The following is a 23287-nucleotide window of genomic DNA, read 5'->3' as shown; positions in this document are numbered from 1 at the left end:
TGTATGGGTGATGGGCTGTTGTGTATAGGTGTTGTGTATAGGTGATGGGCTGTTGTGTATAGGTGTTGTGTATGGGTGATGGGCTGTTGTGTATGGGTGATGGGCTGTTGTGTATAGGTGATAGGTGTTGTGTATGGGTGATGGGCTGTTGTGTATGGGTGATGGGCTGTTGTGTATAGGTGATGGGCTGTTGTGTATAGGTGTTGTGTATGGGTGATGGGCTGTTGTGTATGGGTGATGGCCTGTTGTGTATGGGTGATGGGCTGTTGTGTATAGATGATGGATTGTTGTGTATGGGTGATGGGCTGTTGTGTATAGGTGATGGGCTGTTGTGTATAGGTGTTGTGTATGGGTGATGGGCTGTTGTGTATAGATGATGGATTGTTGTGCATGAGGAGGATCTGTGCGGGCTGGACTAGGGAGGAGGGGGCCTGAAGGGTTCTGAGGGGGGGGGGCTTTCCCCAAACACAAATCAAGCTTCCACGCTGCCGCTGTGTCCTTGAGCAATACACTAGATCTCCAGCCAGGGTGGGGGCCTTCGGCCAACCGATGACTGACCTGTGATGGACGGTGCAACAGGGAGGCAACAGCACAACGGACCAGCAAACGGTTCAAACTAGAACAACGCCCATTAAGACCGCTACGACCGCTCGGGGAACAAACGACAAGTGGCCGAAGTATAATTGAAAATAAAATAAACTGTCATTGTAGAAACTATCAAATATATCTTAACATCCTACGACTGGGGACGAGCCCATTTAAAAAAGGACAACAACTTTAAAATCTCTTTCCTGTCGCACTTTAACGTGTGGCTCGCCAGGAACCCTGCAGGAAGTGGTCGGACGGTGACGTTGTCGACCGACCGCTAACACACTGGGCTAACAGGCTAGGTTACCACGCTGGGCTACCACGCTGGGCTAACACGCTAGGCTAACACGCTAGGCCAACAAGCTAGGCTTACGGGCTGGGCTACCACGCAGGGCTAACACGCTGGGCTAACAGGCTAGGTTCTCACGCTGGGCTAACACGCTATGCTAACAGGCTAGGCTAACAGGCTAGGCTACCACGCTGGGCTACCACGCTGGGCTACCACGCTAGGCTACCACGCTAGGCTACCACGCTAGGCTACCACGCTGGGCTAACACGCTGGGCTAACACGCTAGGCTAACAGGCTAGGCTAACAGGCTAGGCTAACAGGCTAGGCTAACAGGCTAGGCTAACAGGCTAGGCTACCACTCACGGCTCCCTGGAAGAGGCTGCTGTACACGTTGTCCGTGCCGCACTGCGGGCAGGCCAGGGAGAAGTGGTCGCAGTCCTTGTAGCGCTCCTCGTCCGTCAGCTGGGCCGGCGCCCCCAGGGAGACCTCCCCCGCCTCCTCCCGCTGGCTCTGCTGGTGGGCCCGGAACTGGGCGGGGTCCAGACCTGGGGATGGGGGGCATTACGGTTATGTTGGGCCGGAGACGCTGGACTGAACGCTGTGCTCCAGCTCTGGTTAAGGGTCACCAAAGGAAGTCACAAAGCTGTGATTCGTTCCCCGAGCCAGGGAGCAGCCTGTGCTGAAGCCTCGGGTGCCGAGACATCGGATGTTCACAAGCTTCATTGGAGATTAATCAAAAGGGAAGACAGAAACACTGAAAACATTTAAACACTGGTTCTAACTCAGAGAACATGCCCCATACGCACGACTTCTATATTAAACTCATTTGCTGTCCCTCATGGCAGTCCTATAAAAAAGGCCCCAGGACAGCTCAGAGTGTGATCCCATGGACACTACATTAAGAGCAGACCCTCATCCCCCCACTCACACCGACGGCCCAGTCGACCAGGCAGGGCAGCACTCAGCGGCCGGGGAGCGAATCAGCAACCCGCTCGAACTCCTGAGCTAAGCTGACCCCCTTCCACCAACGCACCAGAGACCCACACACACCTGGGCGCCCCCAGCCCCCCCCAACCGACTCCCTGTCCAAAGCATGTGCTCCAGTGTTTATGGGTCATACCGGTCGCCCTGACGGCTTCACAGGTCAGCCTGTCAGCAGCCTGTAAAGCGGTCGGGATCCCCCCTGTCTGTTGGACAGGGCTAGGGGGCTGTAAGCCTGTCTGTGGGACAGGGCTAGGGGGCTGTAAGCCTGTCTGTGGGACAGGGCTAGGGGGCCGTAAGCCTGTCTGTGGGACAGGGGGGCTGTAAGCCTGTCTGTGGGACAGGGCTAGGGGGCTGTAAGCCTGTCTGTGGGACAGGGCTAGGGGGCTGTAAGCCTGTCTGTGGGACAGGGCTAGGGGGCTGTAAGCCTGTCTGTGGGACAGGGCTAGGGGGCTGTAAGCCTGTCTGTGGGACAGGGCTAGGGGGCTGTAAGCCTGTCTGTGGGACAGGGCTAGGGGGCTGTAAGCCTGTCTGTTGGACAGGGCTAGGGGGCTGTAAGCCTGTCTGTGGGACAGGGCTAGGGGGCTGTAAGCCTGTCTGTGGGACAGGGCTAGGGGGCTGTAAGCCTGTCTGTGGGACAGGGCTAGGGGGCTGTAAGCCTGTCTGTGGGACAGGGCTAGGGGGCTGTAAGCCTGTCTGTGGGACAGGGCTAGGGGGCTGTAAGCCTGTCTGTGGGACAGGGCTAGGGGGCTGTAAGCCTGTCTGTGGGACAGGGGGGCTGTAAGCCTGTCTGTGGGACAGGGCTAGGGGGCTGTAAGCCCTACCCTGCCATGCTCCAGACGGACCACCATTTCGAGCTTTGTATCCCCCCCCCCCATCAAACAGGAAGGCGGCAATCATAGGATTTGCAAATAGCGAGTCCCTCTGCCGGAGCCATGCACAGCGTTGGGCGGTGTTTCCAGATTGCTTGTCAGCTGGATAGTTTTTGTTTACCTTCTTTTAGAGATGAGATTGCGTAATAGAAAGAAGAAAAGAAAGAGAAAAGGTCCTTCTTTGTATATCTCCGCCTGTCCCCTCAGACGCCTGGGAGGAACACTGCCCCCCCTTAATGCAGCGACGGGCCTCACCCAGCCACGAGGCGATCAGCACTCCGTCGATGCCCTCGATGGGCTCGCAGATGCGGGCCACCACGGGGTGGACCTGGTGGGCCAGGTAGTACTGGAGGTCCAGGCTCAGCCCGGCCTGCTTCTGGAGCTGCTCCAGGGCGTAGGCCCTCTGGCTGGGGCCCAGCGCTGAGCCGTCCTGGGGGGGGGGGCACATAGGGAAGGTTCAGGAGGGGGTTCCTTATCGACTCATCTGGAGGATCCAATGCTAATGGGAACGGTCCTCAGGGGAGTGGATTAATCAGTCATCACTTTGAGGCTGTGTTATGAATGGACTGTACAGCTCTCAGAGAAAGAAGCTAATGGAAACAAGACTACAGTTTAAGCAGCAGAACGAGCAGTACACACCCCTGTGTGACAAGAGGTCCGGAACCTGACAATCAATGGCACGCACGCACGCACACGCACACGCACACGCACACACAGAGAGAGTAACCTGGCCTCAGGTGCCATCGGTATACTACCACACACACACACACAGAAGTCCCTGTGCGCACCCACCTGGCAGATGACGTAGGAGATGGTGTCGCCCGCTTTGACGCGACGGCCGGGCTGGGAGTTGATCCACAGGGCCACGTGCACGTGAGGAAGGCTCTTCTTGTCCGGGTAGTCCTGAGGATCCTTGGTGAGCGCCTGCACAGTGCAACAGGAACAACACGTGAGTGAGACGCCTATGAAACAGCCCAGCTCAAGGTCACCGCTGACGGCAGGCCAAGGACGGCAGGCTGCACAGCCAGCACAACGACGAACCCCACGGAGGAGTCCCACAGGACGGGATGGATGAGCTGGAGGAGGCTATGAGGAGCAACAGTGGAATGGGCCCACTCAGACTCTTTCTCTCCCTTACAGGTTATTCAGCATCCCAAGCTACCTCAGCTGAGGCTGACCACAATCAAAGCAACACATTTTGGAGAAATGACCAAAAAGTTTGAAGGTGCTGAATGATAGATTGAAGAGCACTTATTAGAGTAATTTGTTAGAATTTACATTGCTATCCGTCCGGTCTTAGCGAGTGAGATGCACTTTAGAGAATATCCGTTGCTCAATTCTGATTAATCAGGGCGTCTCTTCTGTGATTGGTTCTGGAATCCCTTTGGCCCCAATCAGCAGGGGGGGGGGACCGCGTCTCCCAGGCCGAGGGGGGGGGGGGGGGGGGGGTGAACCACGTCTCCCAGGCCGAGGGGGGGGCATCACCTTGTGGATCTCGTACTGGTGGTGGTCGATGGCTCCACTGGCCACCCTCTCCCCCAGCTCCACCAGCTGCTGCTGGATGTTCTCCACGATGGCGTCCCGGCTCTGGTCCGACAGGATCTGTCCAATCACGTAGCTGCCAGGAGGGGGAGGAGGGAGTTAGGGTTCAAACTTGCAACTTCGTTTCTTTATATGGAAGTGAGCAAACATGTAGACTAAATGTATTTTGGATTACTTTTTTGTCTAACAAAACCAAACAAATCTTATGAATGGAACCAACAGCAGCTGGCGGGTCGCAGCTCCCTTCCAGCCTTCTATCTGGGGTCTCAGACAGGAGGCATGGGGTCACGGCCCGCCTTGACCTCTGGGGCCCCACAGGAACGTACTTGCCGCACTCCTTGGCCAGGTCGCACCAGTCCCTGCGCACGATGTCCAGGCCCTTGAGCTCCTGCTTGGTGCTGTAGCGGCCGTCGCCGAGCTGCTCCACCACCAGGGCGGCGTACTTCTTCTTCTTCAGCAGCAGCAGAGACTTGAAGACGCCGTCGATGTCGATCTCCAGCAGTTTGTACATCTTGTTCACCTCTGCCTTCACCTGGTGGGCACCATTAAAAAATACTGTTTAATACAGATACTTATTACCTACACAAAACATATCAAATACATTTAATAAGGAAATGTAACTGGTATACTACACCTGTATAGGGCGTACTGGTACCTACACCAAGTACCTTTATATGCTTTAACCTTTAACCCCATTGACTGGGTTCTGACTGCACCATGTAAACAAAAGCACATTAACGCACACACAAACACCCCCCCCACACACACCTTGTTGCCCAGCTTGAAGACTTCCTCGAGAGATCGGCTGTTGGTGTTGATCATGATGGAGTCTGTGTCGCCGTAAATAACTTCCAGATTCATCTGAGCCGCGAGGGAGAACAAGAAGGGTCCAGTGAGCGGGAGGGGCACGGTGGGAGTCTGGCACCGCATGAGAAGGGCTATGAGCCCAGTCCATGTATATTTGGAAGGTGCTATCAGATATTATGCGACATTAATATGGCCCCTGTCCTTTTGGTTCGCCTTTTCCCAATGCCAACAATGTCCCATGTGGGTGTAGCAAATTAACATTGACCATTTCTCAGGATCGCATTTAGATTTACAAAGTAATAGACAGCGTTCAAGGCTATGCAGTAAACATTAGTTCAAACATAACTCACCTTTTGTACCATGTCCTTGGTGTGCAAAAGGATCTGAAGTATAGAGGAGGAAAATGGCCATGAGTTTTATCGTCACACAGTCGCACACACGCACAGTTCCACCAAGAACAAACAATCATGAATGAATGAATATCTTAAGGACTAGCCCTCTGCAGAGCGTCGATCGCCGTGTGCCTTTGTGTGCCTTAATGTATGCATGTGGGAGTGCGAGTGTGTGTCTTAGTGTTACTCAGGAGGGCAGAGCAGGTGACTCGCCCTAAATGAAGGATAATTAGCTAAGAGGGCAATTAGAGTCCGTGGCGCAACAGGCCTTTAAACCCACATGCACTGGCTAAGCATGTAGCCACACCTTAATGACTCCTAATGGGTTCCATCCCCGACCGGGAGAGTGACGGCCTCATAACGCAGGTCGTTGTCCAATTAGTGCTTGACATGTGCAAGGGACCTGGGCCGCCGAGAGATCCCAACAGGTGGGGGGGACGGAAGACATGCATAGTGTGTGTGAGTCTGTGTGGGGGGGGGGGGGGGGGGGGGGGTCTGAAGGAGGGAAGGAATGCAGTGTGACCTGTCACCAGCAATCTGCTCCTCAATCAAGCGCCGACACACACACACCCTAACAAACGCCCAGCGGCCTGGGGGGACAAGGACACGGCTATTTCCGAGTGTGGGGGGGCGAGGGGGGGTCCACTCCCTGAAACCAGAGTGGGACTTAAGCATGCTTTATGGGCTGCTACATACCGCTGTGCGGAGAGGGGGGAGTTAGAGTCATTACAGAACAGCCCCCCCCCACCCCCCCCCCCCCCCCCCATCATCTATTAGGGACTCCAGTCAAGGTCAAGGTCGAGCTGAACACCACTACACAAACACATATGCTCCCATAGGACAATTTTTGGTGCACACCGTCTCACACACACACACACACTCTAGGGCCCAAAGCTTGCTGCGTTTTCTGCATAAAAAGAGAAGTGACCAAACCGTTGATATGCTAACTGTGAACATAATGTCCAGCTTCATATGGACGAACACGGCTCCAATCATCACGGAACAACAATCATCCATCACTGTCCACACTGGTTATACACAAACACCAGACCCAGAGCCTCCAGCAGACTTCAAACCAGCCCCAATTTGAGCTCAGCTTACTGATAAATCAACAACCCTTCCGCTGAATGAAGTCCATTTGTAGCCTGCTGTGACGCACACAGGCCCGCTGCCCGGGACCGGAGGAGACGGTAAATCGCGTTGCGCACTACATCCGAAGAAAGCGCTAACTTCAAGCCTTTTGCCGATCTCGTACTAACCCTAACCATCAATCACGGTTCCCTTATTCTGAGAAGTGCAGTCCTGGTGTCAGACGCAGTATATCCATACGGGCGCTGAGGTCTGCCCGTGGTACCCCCCAGGGCTACGCCGTCTGCTGGGGCAGGTCAGTGAGAGGCACCGCCCCTCCACCGGGCCGCCGGTATCGGCTCCCAGGACTCGGGCCATAGTACTGCGTTGCATAGCGCCTGGTTATCTGAGGGCACTCTGCGGGCGCCGCTGGTTATCTGGAGGCACTCTGCGGGCGCCGCTGGGGTTACATCGAACCATTTGGCCCCGGGTTTACGAGGAAAAGGCCGCTGGCATGCGTCACAGGGAGACGTGCCAATGAGGCTGAAAGTGTGAATCGTTCCCCGGTAAACCAGTAATCGACCCGGGTTCAGGCCGCCATTCAACACGCATCACAATAGTTTCGGATAGGTTTTTCCTCCGCTTGTGAAAATTGTAATGAAATAACTACTAGTGTTGGTATTACTATCAAGCTAAAATAGGAAGGTAGGGAGTTGTTCAGCTGGCCTGGAAGAGGAAAATAATCCGAAGTATCAAATCACCGAATCACCACACTATCAGGAGGGAGGAATTTGTGTATGGCAATCGGAGATACGGGGAAAGAAATCATGAAAGCGTTATCTCGACCTGTGTGTGTGTGTGTACTAGAGAGGTGGGAGGAGGTGGGAATGTGTTGATGTAATTGATGAGCAGACTCATTTAGACAGGTTTTCCATCCGCTGTCAGCCTGAGCGAGACAGACTGCTTAGAGGAATGGCCCCTGTGAAAGACAAGTCGCTTGACCGTGGCACTGGAATGCTTGTGCATGAAACACCCGTCCGTGTGTGTGTGATGCGACAAAAAACCCTTTAAAAACACATACCAAACACATACTGCATGGAACTATCCAAACACAGAGCCACAGGGGGTGGAAGTGTGTGTGTGTGTGTGTGTGTGTGTGTGTGTGTGTGTGTGTGTGTGTGTGTGTGTGTGTGTGTGTGTGTGTGTGTGTGTGTGTGTGTGTGTGTGTGTGTGTGTGTGTGTGTGTGTGTGTGTGTGTCCTCTGTTGACGCCACTACTCCCCACAGTGCATGCAGCCCATAACTCCGGCGCACCACTGAAGCAGCAGAGGCGCTCTCCAGTTCCCTGACGCTACTCGATCTCTGACTATCAAAGCGGCCTCGGGGTAGCCGGGGGTTCCCGCTAAAGAAGAGGCTCATTAAACGGCGGCGCTCGGTGCACTCTGACGGATCAAAGACGGCGGGGGTGCGGGGGCGCTGATGTCACCGTCCAGTGACACATGGCCCTTCCACTCTTGCTGAACCAGTGGGCACCAGGTCGGGTATGGTAAGGCTCTTCAGATCAGAAAGTGGGCGCCACATTATGCACTGATATATGTGCAACATGTGTACAAATGGGCGACATTCTTTCAGTAAAGGTTGTAAAGCGAACAGAGAGAGTATTTCATAGGCTAGATTCACCGTCGTTGTGCCTATGAGCGTGAGGGCAGATGGCCGTGGGGTCAGCTATGAGGTCCAGTAGACATAAGGCCTTCAGTGAGCTTTAAGGCAGCTATGAGGTCCAGTAGCCATAAGGCCTTCAGTGAGCTTTAAGGCAGCTATGAGGTCCAGTAGCCATAAGGCCTTCAGTGAGCTTTAAGGCAGCTATGAGGTCCAGTAGTCATAAGGCCTTCAGTGAGCTTTAAGGCAGCTATGAGGTCCAGTAGTCATAAGGCCTTCAGTGAGCTTTAAGGCAGCTATGAGGTCCAGTAGCCATAAGGCCTTCAGTGAGCTTTAAGGCAGCTATGAGGTCCAGTAGACATAAGGCCTTCAGTGAGCTTTAAGGCAGCTATGAGGTCCAGTAGTCATAAGGCCTTCAGTGAGCTTTAAGGCAGCTATGAGGTCCAGTAGTCATAAGGCCTTCAGTGAGCTTTAAGGCAGCTATGAGGTCCAGTAGACATAAGGCCTTCAGTGAGCTTTAAGGCAGCTATGAGGTCCAGTAGTCATAAGGCCTTCAGTGAGCTTTAAGGCAGCTATGAGGTCCAGTAGTCATAAGGCCTTCAGTGAGCTTTAAGGCAGCTATGAGGTCCAGTAGACATAAGGCCTTCAGTGAGCTTTAAGGCAGCTATGAGGTCCAGTAGTCATAAGGCCTTCAGTGAGCTTTAAGGCAGCTATGAGGTCCAGTAGCCATAAGGCCTTCAGTGAGCTTTAAGGCAGCTATGAGGTCCAGTAGTCATAAGGCCTTCAGTGAGCTTTAAGGCAGCTATGAGGTCCAGTAGTCATAAGGCCTTCAGTGAGCTTTAAGGCAGCTATGAGGTCCAGTAGCCATAAGGCCTTCAGTGAGCTTTAAGGCAGCTATGAGGTCCAGTAGCCATAAGGCCTTCAGTGAGCTTTAAGGCAGCTATGAGGTCCAGTAGTCATAAGGCCTTCAGTGAGCTTTAAGGCAGCTATGAGGTCCAGTAGTCATAAGGCCTTCAGTGAGCTTTAAGGCAGCTATGAGGTCCAGTAGTCATAAGGCCTTCAGTGAGCTTTAAGGCAGCTATGAGGTCCAGTAGCCATAAGGCCTTCAGTGAGCTTTAAGGCAGCTATGAGGTCCAGTAGCCATTAGGCCTTCAGTGAGCTTTAAGGCAGCTATGAGGTCCAGTAGTCATAAGGCCTTCAGTGAGCTTTAAGGCAGCTATGAGGTCCAGTAGCCATAAGGCCTTCAGTGAGCTTTAAGGCAGCTATGAGGTCCAGTAGTCATAAGGCCTTCAGTGAGCTTTAAGGCAGCTATGAGGTCCAGTAGTCATAAGGCCTTCAGTGAGCTTTAAGGCAGCTATGAGGTCCAGTAGCCATAAGGCCTTCAGTGAGCTTTAAGGCAGCTATGAGGTCCAGTAGCCATAAGGCCTTCAGTGAGCTTTAAGCCAGCTATGAGGTCCAGTAGTCATAAGGCAGCTATGAGGTCCAGTAGTCATAAGGCAGCTATGAGGTCCAGTAGTCATAAGGCCTTCAGTGAGCTTTAAGGCAGCTATGAGGTCCAGTAGTCATAAGGCCTTCAGTGAGCTTTAAGGCAGCTATGAGGTCCAGTAGTCATAAGGCCTTCAGTGAGCTTTAAGGCAGCTATGAGGTCCAGTAGTCATAAGGCCTTCAGTGAGCTTTAAGGCAGCTATGAGGTCCAGTAGCCATTAGGCCTTCAGTGAGCTTTAAGGCAGCTATGAGGTCCAGTAGCCATAAGGCCTTCAGTGAGCTTTAAGGCAGCTATGAGGTCCAGTAGTCATAAGGCCTTCAGTGAGCTTTAAGGCAGCTATGAGGTCCAGTAGTCATAAGGCCTTCAGTGGTCAATCCTCCCATGACGCTCTCCCCTCGCTGCCTCTCCAGTGTGCCATGGCCTCGCGCTTCCTGTCCACAACGCATGGTTTCCTGTCTCGCCCTGTGTCTCTCCGATCCTTCCCCCGGCCCCAACGTCCTCTGGCCGGTTCACTCCCCACTTTGTCCTTCCAAGTGGTTCTCAGTGGATCCCCTCCCTCCCCCCAGTGGATCCCCCTCCCTCCCTCCCTCCCTCCCAGTGGACCCCCCTCCCTCCCTCTCAGTGGATCCCTTCCCTCCCACTCAGTAGATCCCCTCCCTCCCTCCCAGTGGATCCCCGCCCCTCCCTCTCAGTGGATCCCGCCCCTCCCTCTCAGTGGATCCCCGCCCCTCCCTCCCAGTGGATCCCCGCCCCTCCCTCTCAGTGGATCGCGCCCCTCCCTCTCAGTGGATCCCCGCCCCTCCCTCCCAGTGGATCCCGCCCCTCCCTCTCAGTGGATCCCGCCCCTCCCTCTCAGTGGATCCCGCCCCTCCCTCTCAGTGGACCCCGCCCCTCCCTCCCAGTGGATCCCCGCCCCTCCCTCTCAGTGGATCCCCGCCCCTCCCTCCCAGTAGATCCCAGTCCCTATGGTTCCCAGTGGATCCCCGCCCCTCCCTCCCAGTGGATCCCAGTCCCTATGGTTCCCAGTGGATCCCCGCCCCTCCCTCTCAGTGGATCCCAGTCCCTATGGTTCCCAGTGGATCCCCGCCCCTCCCTCCCAGTGGATCCCAGTCCCTATGGTTCCCAGTGGATCCCCGCCCCTCCCTCCCAGTGTCCCCTCGTAGCTCCGCCGCCCGCCACCAGTCATTTCACGTGTCATTAGAGCGGCCGGTCATTGAGCAGGGGCAGAGGGCTACTCTCCTCATAGAGCTCTCCACGGAGGCGGGCGTGGTACAAACACAATGCATTAGGCTGATCATTAAACGTGTCCTCTGCGGTCGACTGGCCACAGTCGATGTTAGATGACCGTGATTGTGATGATGGCCCATGCATGATCAGGAGAGTGGCGGTCTCTTTTAGAGGGTAAAAGAGGAGGAGAGCCCACAAATCAAATGTTTTGTAATGCCACAGAGCAGCCAGACATGTAATACGCCACAACATTTTTACAGATTGTTCTTTTTGACAGCTAATCCAAAGCCACTCTGGAATTGACAGATATGTTCCAGAGCCATTGCCATCTGAATCCTAATTTGCGCGCCCTCTTTCAACTGTGACACTGAGTGAGGCACTACGTCCCTGCCACGGTGGATTAGTGTCGATGACGTCTGTGTCCGCGTACACCTGCTTGTCTTCACACCAGTCCGACCCATTAGCCGGCCTATTATTGCAGGGTGTCATGCTAATTGATGACTGGTTCTGTTCTGGCTGTTTCTTCCCCAGCTGTTGCTGTGCTCTGCATTGAACGTCTCGGGGGTGATTTACACGTCTTGTTGTCATGCCCCTAACCCTCTCTCCCCCTCTCCTCTCGGTCTCCTCCCCTGTACTTTGATCCAGTTTTTACTGCCTTCTTCCAAAGCGTTAATGATTGACGACGGCGGGAACAAGAGTACGGGCAGCTCAGCGCCACCGAGACACACGGATGGCCAACATGGCCGCATTATGCCCCGGCCAGCTGCCGCGGCATTCCTTATTCTGCCCACATCCACCGCTTCATGTAACCCGGCCGACCAACATCACCGTCCAGCACACAACACACACAATTACCCCCACACGACAGCCTGTGGGGGTCATGCGTGGTGTGGGCATGTCCCCAACAAACGGCAGCGCTGCCTTGTACAGAGAGCCAGGGGTTCTGGCAGCCATTGTTTTGAAATGTGTTCCACCGAGAAGGCAGTTTGGGGATGACAGTTGAGCGCTTCAAATAGCCCATGCAAAAGGGTGGACGGGCACACACACACACACACACACACACGGGCGGGTGCCCAGGCACACACACACACGGGCGGGTGCACAAACACGCGCATTAGTTTAAGACCTTTGTGTCCCACAGGCGTGGAGGAATACTCTGATGAAAATACAGAAAAACACAAATTAGAAACACTATTCCACTGAACCGTTATCCACAAGTCTCTTTTCTTGAATGCGTTTTTATTCACTAATCCCAAAGTGTGACACAACGAGGAGCCACACACACACACACACACACACACACACACACACACACACACACACACACACACACACACACACACACACACACACACACACACACACACACACACACACACACACACACACACACACCTGTCAGGGCGAATGCCATAGCGGTGTTCTCATATCTGCTCTGCGGCAGCTCAATCGGTTCCAAAGCCGCGCCTGATTTAATACAACCGGCTGAGCTCACACACGCTGGGTTCCTTCGAAAATAACTTCACCACGACAGCCAACGCCCCGCCGCCTAATCAACGACAATCACAGTGCTTAACTGGCTGCTATGCCACGTTTGCCGGGTAAAATAATAAAAAAGGGGCCTGGTAGAAGCGCGCAACGCTGCAAATGAGCGCGATTAGTCGAGTGGACGTGCCACACGCGATATTCATTAAGAGGAGACGCTGGAGGAGGAGGTGGTAGGGGGGGCGATGGACCGTTTAGCCTGATGAAATCACCACTGCCATGGTGACCAATTAGCGGCATCGGCTTCATCTCTGGTGCATGGGGCCAATTGAAACGTTCCTGAACAATATCGTCAAACACAATATAGTGCTGTCTGGAGGGGGCTAGGGGATTATTACTACTCAGTGACGTTGAATTAGAGAGATTAAAACGATGGGATGAGTGGCTCCATCAGTTCAAGTGTGTGCCACGCACCACTTCACCACGCGTTACTCGTCATCCCGGGAGGGGGATGTGAACCCACGTTCCAAACAGCCTGTCATGGTTTCAGGCGCCCTTGATAGATGCCAATGAAGGGGTGCGATATCATAACGTCACTCAGCATGAGTATCAGCAGTTTGACCATAATTGTAGAATAACTAAAGAATTTAAGCTCAGAATGAACCGTGAAACGATCCAGGATTAAAGGACGGTTAACCTGGCTGTGATCGCTGCTACCGAAGGTTGAGAAGTTGCTCAGAAGAAACAACCACGCCGTATAGAAAGCTGCGAGGCCAGACCCCGCGAGGCCAGACCCCGCGAGGCCAGACCCCGCGAGGCCAGACCCCGCGTGGCCAGACCCCGCGTGGCCAGACCCCGCGTGGCCAGACCCCGCGTGGCCAGACCCCGCGTGGCCAGACCCCGCGTGGCCAGACCCCGCGTGGCCAGACCCCGCGAGGCCATACCCCGCGAGGCCATACCCCGCGAGGCTGCCCCCGTGAGGCCGGCCGTGTCTGTCACTGCGAGGAGTCGATTGGAGGGCTGGAGCATTAGTTGTGCGGCCCATTATCATCACATCAGACTCCCTCACTCAGCGGCGGGTCAGGAGTCAGGAGCATGGCTTAGCGGAGGCCGATCCTTTATTAACCGATCCCCACGCGGCCTCATTAGCGTGCATTACTCAACACGCCGGCTTACATCGGAGAGTCCTTGTCCTGGCGGGGGGGCGGGGCAGACGGCGGCCGGGTGCCACTAGAGTAGCAGCGAGGGCGCGGCTCATGTGACTATTTGTTAAGTCCTATCAGGATCCGAGAACACTCTTTAAGAGGAACAGGGCTCCCTGGAAGTATGTGCATCCCCCCCCCCCCCCCGATGGAGGGCTGGGGGGGGCTTAGGTGTTCTGCCATCTAATTCGGGGAAATATATAAATGAGTTGTGATCCTCGAACAGCAGCGATACGGACTTAAGTGAAATAAATAGGAGCAGCAACGTTAACTTGGATGCCATCAGCCCCACACACACTCTCTTGGCAGAGCACGATGGCCGAGGTCAACTCATGATTAATCTAACAGGGCCTTGTCTTATTTAAGACAACAGGAGGGAAACTCAAGCCGAGTACAGGACAGAGGGTACAACAATATTTACATTGGCTTCCACACACACACACACACACACACACACACACACACACACACACACACACACACACACACACACACACACACACACACACACACACACACACACACACACACACACACACACACACACACACACACACACACACACACACACGACCCCAGCCGCCCTTTGCCTCCCTATACTCTGCTGCCATCCCCCCGTAGTCTCCCCCCGTAGTCTCCCCCCTGCCAGCTCCATACCATCCGTCAATCTGCGCGGCATCCTATAATGTCAGCTACAAGCTCCTGTCACACTGTTTTTAAATACAAGGACAGGGACTCAATTACAAGACATAGCTCCCAAGGGTTCACTGCCCCCCCCACCCCCACACACACACACACACACACACACACACACACACACACACACACACACACACACCTGCTAAGGGCCATCAGAACTACTCGCAAAGGGAAGGTCTAAGGTCAAACCTATCTTCATGCCCCAACAATCAGCAGCTACCAACGGCCAGCGCTGTTAACATCACTCGATTAGCCGAGCAAACACGGCGATGACCGGCCCCGCCGGACGATGAGGGCAACGGCCGCCCGCCATTTAATAGAGAATAAAACGACATGAGGCCGACATGAGAGACGAGGTCCCAAGAGGACACACCACTTACAAATGTGTCTTAACGCCTTTAACGCGAAGACATCCGATATTCTGTTGGTCCAACTGTGTTAATATGTCCCATATCATCAAGTTTAGGTTCAATATTTCCTTCATCATTTGGCCCTTTACCGCACTGCCCAACACACGTACGAGAGAACATTCCAGAACGATGCGCCTGTTTAACGCAGCGTCTTCTGCCGCGCCAACTGTTCCCTGGCAAACATACAAAAGAACCCAAAATAAAAACGCTTAGGGCTGATCTGCAGCCGGGTAACTCTACACCTCACCTTCCTCCTCATACCCCAACATACCAGGGGCAGGGGCCACAACAAATGGTCCCACCGACAAAGGGCAGAGTTCGGCCTCGCGTTCAGCCTGTGTGCGCACAAACGCCCTGGCGTGGGCAAACATGAAATGACGCACTCCGTGCCAAACAGGCACACATCAACACCTACGGGCTAAGAAAGTCTTGACTGACACACACACCTAGCTCGGGTCTTTCCCTTCTTCGCTTGGCAAATGTGATCAGAGGAGCCATGATCCAAGGGCCTGTCATCTCCTTCTAAGCCTTCCCCCTCAACTTAACCCCTCCCTGGGTATAGCAATCACTGTGGCCCCAGGCCTGACCCTTTCTCCCAGAAGGGAGGGGAGGAGCTGTCAGGCCTCAACTTTAAACAAGATTGAGAGAAAGATGATAACTCAGCCAATCAATAAATACACGGAACACACGCACATTCACATGGGCACTCTGCCCGGGACGTGTCCTCCCTCCCTCTCTCACCACAAACACACCCACCCCCGCCACACACACACACACACACACACACACACACACACACACACACACACACACACACACACACACACACACACACACACACACACACACACACACACACACACACACACACACACACACACACACACACACACACACACCCCCCCCCCGCCCCACACACACACAGAGGCAGGAGGGGGGGGGGGGGGGGGCAAGGCCTTAAATTGCTCGCAGATTATGCGTCTGTGTTCATAAAAATAAAGGCCTCTTAAATCATGATAGGAAAGCAGAGTGCAAATGTGATGATTAAAACAGGGCTGGGGGGGGGGGGTGCAAATGGCAGCCTCCACAAATACACTGAACTGGAGTGAGTGGTCAGAGACGACCAGGAGCCACTGGGCTTATGGTCCCTGCTTGTTCCCCCACTGGGCTTATGGTCCCTGCTTGTTCCCCCACTGGGCTTATGGTCCCTGCTTGTTCCCCCACTGGGCTTATGGTCCCTGCTTGTTCCCCCACTGGGCTTATGGTCCCTGCTTGTTCCCCCACTGGGCTTAGGGTCCCTGCTTGTTCCCCCACTGGGCTTAGGGTCCCTGCTTGTTCCCCCACTGGGTTTATGGTCCCTGCTTGTTCCCCCACTGGGCTTAGGGTCCCTGCTTGTTCCCCCACTAGGCTTATGGTCCCTGCTTGTTCCCCCACTGGGCTTATGGTCCCTGCTTGTTCCCCCACTGGGCTTATGGTCCCTGCTTGTTCCCCCACTGGGCTTATGGTCCCTGCTTGTTCCCCCACTGGGCTTAGGGTCCCTGCTTGTTCCCCCACTGGGCTTAGGGTCCCTGCTTGTTCCCCCACTGGGCTTAGGGTCCCTGCTTGTTCCCCCACTAGGCTTATGGTCCCTGCTTGTTCCCCAGGGGCAGGGGCCACAACAAATGGTCCCACCGACGGCTTATGGTCCCTGCTTGTTCCCCCACTGGGCTTAGGGTCCCTGCTTGTTCCCCCACTAGGCTTATGGTCCCTGCTTATTCCACCACTGGGAGGTATCCAACCCTCAGACAACTGAACTCCTGCATCAAACTAGACCCCGTATAGAACGTATGAAGATGAGAAGCTGCTGAGGTGTCTACAAATTTACTTTTCAAAGAAAATCATGAAAAAGTTCTTGTTTTTTTCCTGAGAATGATTTCCCAGAATGACCTTTCTGGGAGCAGGAGGGAGAGAACCAGGGAGAGACGAAACAAGGCCATGACAGAATGAGACAGAACCAGAGACAGAACCAGAGACAGAACCAGGGAGGGACAGAACCAGAGAGAACCAGAGACAGAATGAGAGGAAGAATGAGGAAGACAGAATGCGGGAGAGAGAATCAGAGAACAACAGAACAAGGGAGACAGAACGAGGGACCGAACCCGAGACGGCATGAGGGAGAGAACGAGAGACGGAGCAGACGGAGGAGTGTTGGCAGAGAGCCTGAGCCCTGATAGGCCGGGCGGCACTTCTTTAATCAGAGAGGTATTGGGTTCTGACCCCGCCGTTGTGGGGGCACATTTATTTCAGGTCTATGGTCATACCGTGAGCGCCGGGGCGGTACTGCGTCTCTAGCCCGTGACCGGCTCCACTGCCAACGGCTCACAGCAAACCCGGAGCGCCGCCCCCACCGCACCCGGAGCGCCGCCGCTCCCACCAACCCCGGAGCGCCGCCGCTCCCACCGCACCCGGAGCGCCGCCGCTCCCACCGCACCCGGAGCGCCACCGCCACTCCCACCGCACCCGGAGCGCCACCGCTCCCACCACACCCGGAGCACCGCCGCTCCCACCGCACCCGGAGCGCCGCCGCTCCCACCGCACCCGGAGCGCCGCCGCTCCCACCGCACCCGGAGCGCCGCCGCCACTCCCACCGCACCCGGAGCGCCGCCGCCACTCCCACCAAACCCGGAGTGCCGCCGCTCCCACCAAACCCGGAGCTCCGCCGCCGCTCCCACCGCACCCGGAGCGCCGCCGCTCCCACCGCACCCGGAGCGCCGCCGCTCCCACCGCTCCCACCTCACCCGGAGCGCCGCCGCTCCCACCGCACCGCCGCTCCCACCGAACCCGGAGCGCCGCCGCTCCCACCGCACCCGGAGCGCCGCCGCTCCCACCGCACCCGGAGCGCCGCCGCTCCCACCGCACCCGGAGCGCCGCCGCTCCCACCGCACCCGGAGCGCCGCTCCCACCAAACCCGGAGCGCCGCTCCCACCAAACCCGGAGCGCCGCCGCTCCCACCAAACCTGGAGCGCCGCTCCCACCGCACCCGGAGCGCCGCCGCTCCCACCAAACCCGGAGCGCCGCCGCTCCCACCGCACCCGGAGCGCCGCCGCTCCCACCGCACCCGGAGCGCCGCCGCTCCCACCGCACCCGGAGCGCCGCCGCTCCCACCGCACCGGAGCGCCGCTCCAACCAAACCCGGAGCGCCGCTCCCACCAAACCCGGAGCGCCGCTCCCACCAAACCCGGAGCGCCGCCTAAAGATAGGGGGCTCGGGATCACGGACACCAAGTCAACACAGCGGCGGCGCCGGCCCCGTCATCGGGCCCGCTCTGACCGCCTCGCAGAGGGCCTCGCGTTGACCCCTGACCTTTAGGGCCGTCGGTTGTTCTGGCGCCCGCCGCCGAAACAGGGCGTTTATGAACGAGGTGCTGCAGCGCATGGCCAGGATAATGAAACTAAATAAACTGTGGTGGGATCCTAAATCCCCGTTTAGACTAGGAGGGTTTGATGACCGAGTGGTTTTGGGGTTGGATTGTACATGCGTCATGCTACCACCCCCAGGTCCCCTATTCTGTTGAAGGTTTAAGGCCGCTTCCAGTCAGTGGAAATGTAAAGGACCCGTGGGTCAGGGCTGAGACTGGAGCTGATTTCCGAGGTGGACGCGCTCGTGCGTTCGTGAGTGTGGGACCTTGAGATGTCAAATAATCAACACAACCGTGGCTGTCAACAAGGACGCACACAAGCAGGACTCTGAAGTCTCTAGAGAGATAGGATGATAGAAATTAGGAAAAAAAAAGAAGAAATCTAAATCTGTAGCAGCAGTCAACCACAGACACACCTTCCACAATGTAGCCCCGTCAGTGAGCAAACCATGTGACCCCAGGGCACAAATAGACTCCCTCTGTGCAAGGGGATCATAATGAAGGATCCCCCAGGACCAGCCCAGCACCACTGTGCTCTGTGTGTGTGTGTGTCTGTGTGTCTGTGTGTGTGTCATTAAATAACACATGAGCACAGGAGTGCGAGTGTGTTTGTGTTGTGTGGTTACCCAGACAATACCACGCGGCCTGTAAATAGCATCCTGTATGTGTGTGTAAGCATTCTAAGCGCGCGCTGAAAGATGTATCCTAATTAAAAGGTTCTCATTTCATCTGCTTGTGCAGTTTCCAGTGTGTGGCATTTAAAAAGGTTGTTGCGCTGCAAATATGACTGATGAGAAAAATAATGACAAGCCAGAAGCAAATTTGATCAATTACACGACTAATATTTTGACAGAAATAGGGCGAGAAGCAATGCTGAAAGCAAAAAAGGCCCCTCAAGACACACAAAGAAATGGGGAGAATGAACAAAATATCAAGAGGGAGGGAGAGCGGGAGGAAGGCAAAACAGGGAAAAACACGACAGGAAACAAAAGAAAAGAGACTGCAGAAGTGGGATAAACAATGCAACAGTGACCTCATGTGGAGGGGAATGGTAGTGCTTCTCAGGAGCCTAAAGTGGTATTTAAAGTGTCGCTGTGATGTGACCATCAATTAGGCGAAACAGAGCCACACAACCCATTCCACTATCTGGCTTGTGTTGGCATGTGTAACTCGTGCGTGTGTGTGCATGTATAACATTTGTGCATGTATAACGTGTGTGTGCATGTATAACCTGTGTGTGCGCGTGTGTGACCGTGCATGTAGAACGGGTGTGTGCATGTATTACGTATGCGTCAGAGTTTCCGTTGTCGGGTAATTACGGGTCATTGCCTGGAAAAAAAATTAGGAGGATCAAATATTCTAAAGGTCTCCAGTCAGAATGACCAATGGAAATATTTCTGGTCATTTCTTTAGCCAATTCATATAAAACAATCAGGGTTTTGATTGACCCGAGCCGGCCCGACCTGCAGGCCAAGGTCGATATCTCCCACCCCTATCCTTGAGAAATCTATGCCATAAACAGAAATATTATAGGCCTTTATTACACGGGTCTTCTCAATGCCGTGGAACGCTTCGTTCACTTGCATAGGTAGTAGTCCGGTAACTTGTCCAGCGTCTTCGGTTGCTAAGCGACGTCTTTAGCGGACTATTTCACTGCTGATCAACACCTACGAATGCTGGTAACGAATACATTGTAAAAAGACACACCATGTGAAGTTATTTTTTCGTTTTTTGGAAATCAGGCTCGGGCTCATAATTACAGTTAATGTGTCGGGCCGGGCCGGGCTCAGGCAGAACGTGCACGGGCTCGGGCCAGGCTCAGGCAGAACGTGCACGGGCTCGGGCCAGGCTCAGGCAGAACGTGCACGGGCTCGGGCCAGGCTCAGGCAGAACGTGCACGGGCTCGGGCCGGGTCGGGCTTGATTTTCTGGACCCGATCTAAGCTCTAATAAAGATTGCTCAGCGAAGCCGCATTGGGGAAGGAGGAGTCACGAGGCTTATGCGCTTTGCCAGCAGCAGAGACGCTCTCGATATAGTCGACTCTAACTCAGCAGCGGCACGCTTCACAGCTGCCAAATATCGAAAAAAATAAAAAACGTTAAAATGAAAACTTCCAGGTCCCATGACCGGCACCAATTTTTTCTAGCGGAAACACCGGTTGGTGTGTGTGTGTGTGTGCGTGCGTGCGTGCGTGCGTGCGTGTGTGTGTGTGTGCGTGCGTTTGTATAGAGTTAGCTTGCAGGGTCATGGTTTGGACTAAACCATGTCTGGCTGCCGGTGGGGGGGCTCACCTCTCGGCCCTTGTGCGTCACCAGGGCGGCCAGCGGCTTGGCGTAGAAGCGGCTGTAGCTGAAGCCCAGGCAGCCATACATGCTGTTGGCCGTCAGCTTCAGGGCCTTCTGCCGGATGTCGTACTGGGGACACGGAGGGAGAAGAGGCGTCAAAATGGCCGCTACATCCTGGAGCATGCTGCGCTAAGAGGCTTCAACATCGCCGCTACATCCTGTAGCATGCTGCGCTAAGAGGCTTCAACATGGCCGCTACATCCTGTAGCATGCAGCGCTAAGAGGCTTTAACATGGCTACTGCGTCCTGTAGCATGCTACGCTAAGAGGCTTCAACATGGCCGCTACATCCTGTAGCATGCTGCGCTAAGAGGCTTCAACATGGCCGCTACATCCTGTAGCATGCTGCGCTAAGAGGCTTCAACATGGCCGCTACATCCTGTAGCATGCTACGCTAAGAGGCTTCAACATGGCCGCTACATCATGTAGCATGCTGCACTAAGAGGTTTCAACATGGCCGCTACATCCTGTAGCATGCTACACTAAGAGGCTTCAACATGGCCGCTACATCCTGTAGCATGCTACGCTAAGAGGCTTCAACATGGCCGCTACATCCTGTAGCATGCTGCGCTAAGAGGCTTCAACATGGCCGCTACATCCTGTAGCATGCTACACTAAGAGGCTTCAACATGGCCGCTACATCCTGTAGCATGCTACGCTAAGAGGCTTCAACATGGCCGCTACATCCTGTAGCATGCTACGCTAAGAGGCTTCAACATGGCCGCTACATCATGTAGCATGCTGCACTAAGAGGTTTCAACATGGCCGCTACATCCTGTAGCATGCTACACTAAGAGGCTTCAACATGGCCGCTACATCCTGTAGCATGCTACGCTAAGAGGCTTCAACATGGCCGCTACATCCTGTAGCATGCTGCGCTAAGAGGCTTCAACATGGCCGCTACATCCTGTAGCATGCTACACTAAGAGGCTTCAACATGGCCGCTACATCCTGTAGCATGCTACGCTAAGAGGCTTCAACATGGCCGCTACATCCTGTAGCATGCTGCGCTAAGAGGCTTCAACATGGCCGCTACATCCTGTAGCATGCTGCGCTAAGAGGCTTCAACATGGCTGCTGTGACCTGAGGCATGCTACGCTAAGAGGCTTCAACATGGCCTCTACATCCTGTAGCATGCTGCGCTAAGAGGCTTCAACATGGCTGCTGCGTCCTGTAGCATGCTACACTAAGAGGCTTCAACATGGCCGCTACATCCTGTAGCATATTGCGCAAAGAGGCTTCAACATGGCCGCTGTGACCTGAGGCATGCTACGCTAAGAGGCTTCAACATGGCTGCTGCGTCCTGTAGCATGATACACTAAGAGGCTTCAACATGGCCGCTGCGTCCTGTAGCATGCTACACTAAGAGGCTTCAACATGGCCGCTACATCCTGTAGCATATTGCGCTAAGAGGCTTCAACATGGCCGCTACATCCTGTAGCATATTGCGCTAAGAGGCTTCAACATGGCCGCTGTGACCCGAGGCATGCTACGCTAAGAGGCTTCAACATGGCTGCTGCGTCCTGTAGCATGCTGCGCTAAGAGGCTTCAACATGGCTACTGCATCCTGTAGCATGCTGCGCTAAGAGGCTTCAACATGGCTGCTGCGTCCTGTAGCATGCTACGCTAAGAGGCTTCAACATGGCTGCTGCGTCCTGTAGCATGCTGCGCTAAGAGGCTTCAACATGGCTGCTGCGTCCTGTAGCATGCTACGCTAAGAGGCTTCAACATGGCTGCTGCGTCCTGTAGCATGCTGCCCTAAGAGGCTTCAACATGGCTGCTGTGACCCGAGGCATGCTACGCTAAGAGGCTTCAACATGGCCGCTGTGACCCGAGGCATGCTACGCTAAGAGGCTTCAACATGGCTGCTGCGTCCTGTAGCATGCTACGCTAAGAGGCTTCAACATGGCTGCTGCGTCCTGTAGCATGCTGCGCTAAGAGGCTTCAACATTCTGTACGTCATGTGACAGTGACGTGCAGAAATGCAAACATGAGAGGTAGCGATGCAGCGTGTGGAAGGAATGACGCCCTGCAGTCAGACGTGTGCGTGGGCCTGTGTGTGTGTGTAGAGGTCTGGGTTCAGGTCCTGTGTGTGTGCGCGCGTGCGTGCGCGCGTGCGTGCGCGCGTGTGTACCTGCATGTAGAGGTCCGGGTTGAGGTCCTGCTGCTTCATCAGCTGCTTGACCTGCTTTCGGCGCTCCACGAGCTTGCGGATCTCCTTGGGCAGAATTCCCATGTCCAGATCGGGATCGGGAACCTCTGGGATCTCTTCAGACTCGTCATCCTGTTGTCATGGAAAAATGTCAAGAAAACTCTTCAAAATGATTGAATTATTTTGAATCGATTTCATTTGTTTATCTGATGAAGCCCTACAGACATATTTAAAAGGAACACACACACACACACACACACACACACACACACACACACACACACACACACACACACACACACACACACACACACACACACACACACACACACACACACACACACACACACACACACACACCTCGCCCTTCCTGCGTTGGACGTGCGCCTCTCTCTGCACGGTGGTGAAGCAGATGTTGAACTCCTGGATGATGGACGGGTACAGGCTGTTGAAATCCAGCAGCAGCACAAACTTATCATAGAACCCTGAACAGAAGAATGAAAACAATCACGTTACGAGAACCAACACGGATGTAGGTGCGCCTACTACCCATAAGCAGAATGCACCGTGAACCCCAGGGAATAGACCGCACCGATCTTAGGGTCCAGCACAAGGCCTCCAGCGTACGTGGGCTTCTTCCTCCTCTTGCCCTTCCCAGCATCCCCCTCCTCCTCGCCCTCGGTCTGTG

The 23287-nt window shown here is 54.8% G+C and overlaps 1 protein-coding gene across 1 annotated transcript in view; it reads right to left on the bottom strand.

The window, feature by feature from the left end:
- The window catches only part of pola1 (polymerase (DNA directed), alpha 1), a 49351-nt gene that overhangs the window by 11477 nt on the left and 14587 nt on the right, over window positions 1-23287 (bottom strand). The window contains exons 23-33 of the mRNA XM_056583981.1: window positions 23192-23282; window positions 22960-23084; window positions 22582-22731; window positions 20395-20517; window positions 5430-5462; window positions 5041-5133; window positions 4599-4804; window positions 4216-4348; window positions 3523-3654; window positions 2986-3160; window positions 1241-1422 (exon numbers count right to left, since the gene is read on the bottom strand). Coding sequence (XP_056439956.1) covers window positions 1241-1422; window positions 2986-3160; window positions 3523-3654; window positions 4216-4348; window positions 4599-4804; window positions 5041-5133; window positions 5430-5462; window positions 20395-20517; window positions 22582-22731; window positions 22960-23084; window positions 23192-23282 — 1443 coding nt within the window. The remainder of the gene's footprint in view (window positions 1-1240; window positions 1423-2985; window positions 3161-3522; window positions 3655-4215; window positions 4349-4598; window positions 4805-5040; window positions 5134-5429; window positions 5463-20394; window positions 20518-22581; window positions 22732-22959; window positions 23085-23191; window positions 23283-23287) is intronic.

The sequence above is a fragment of the Gadus chalcogrammus genome, chromosome 23 (assembly GCF_026213295.1).
Source record: "Gadus chalcogrammus isolate NIFS_2021 chromosome 23, NIFS_Gcha_1.0, whole genome shotgun sequence".
Lineage (NCBI taxonomy): Eukaryota > Metazoa > Chordata > Actinopteri > Gadiformes > Gadidae > Gadus > Gadus chalcogrammus.
This window is presented reverse-complemented; position numbering and strand designations above follow the sequence as displayed.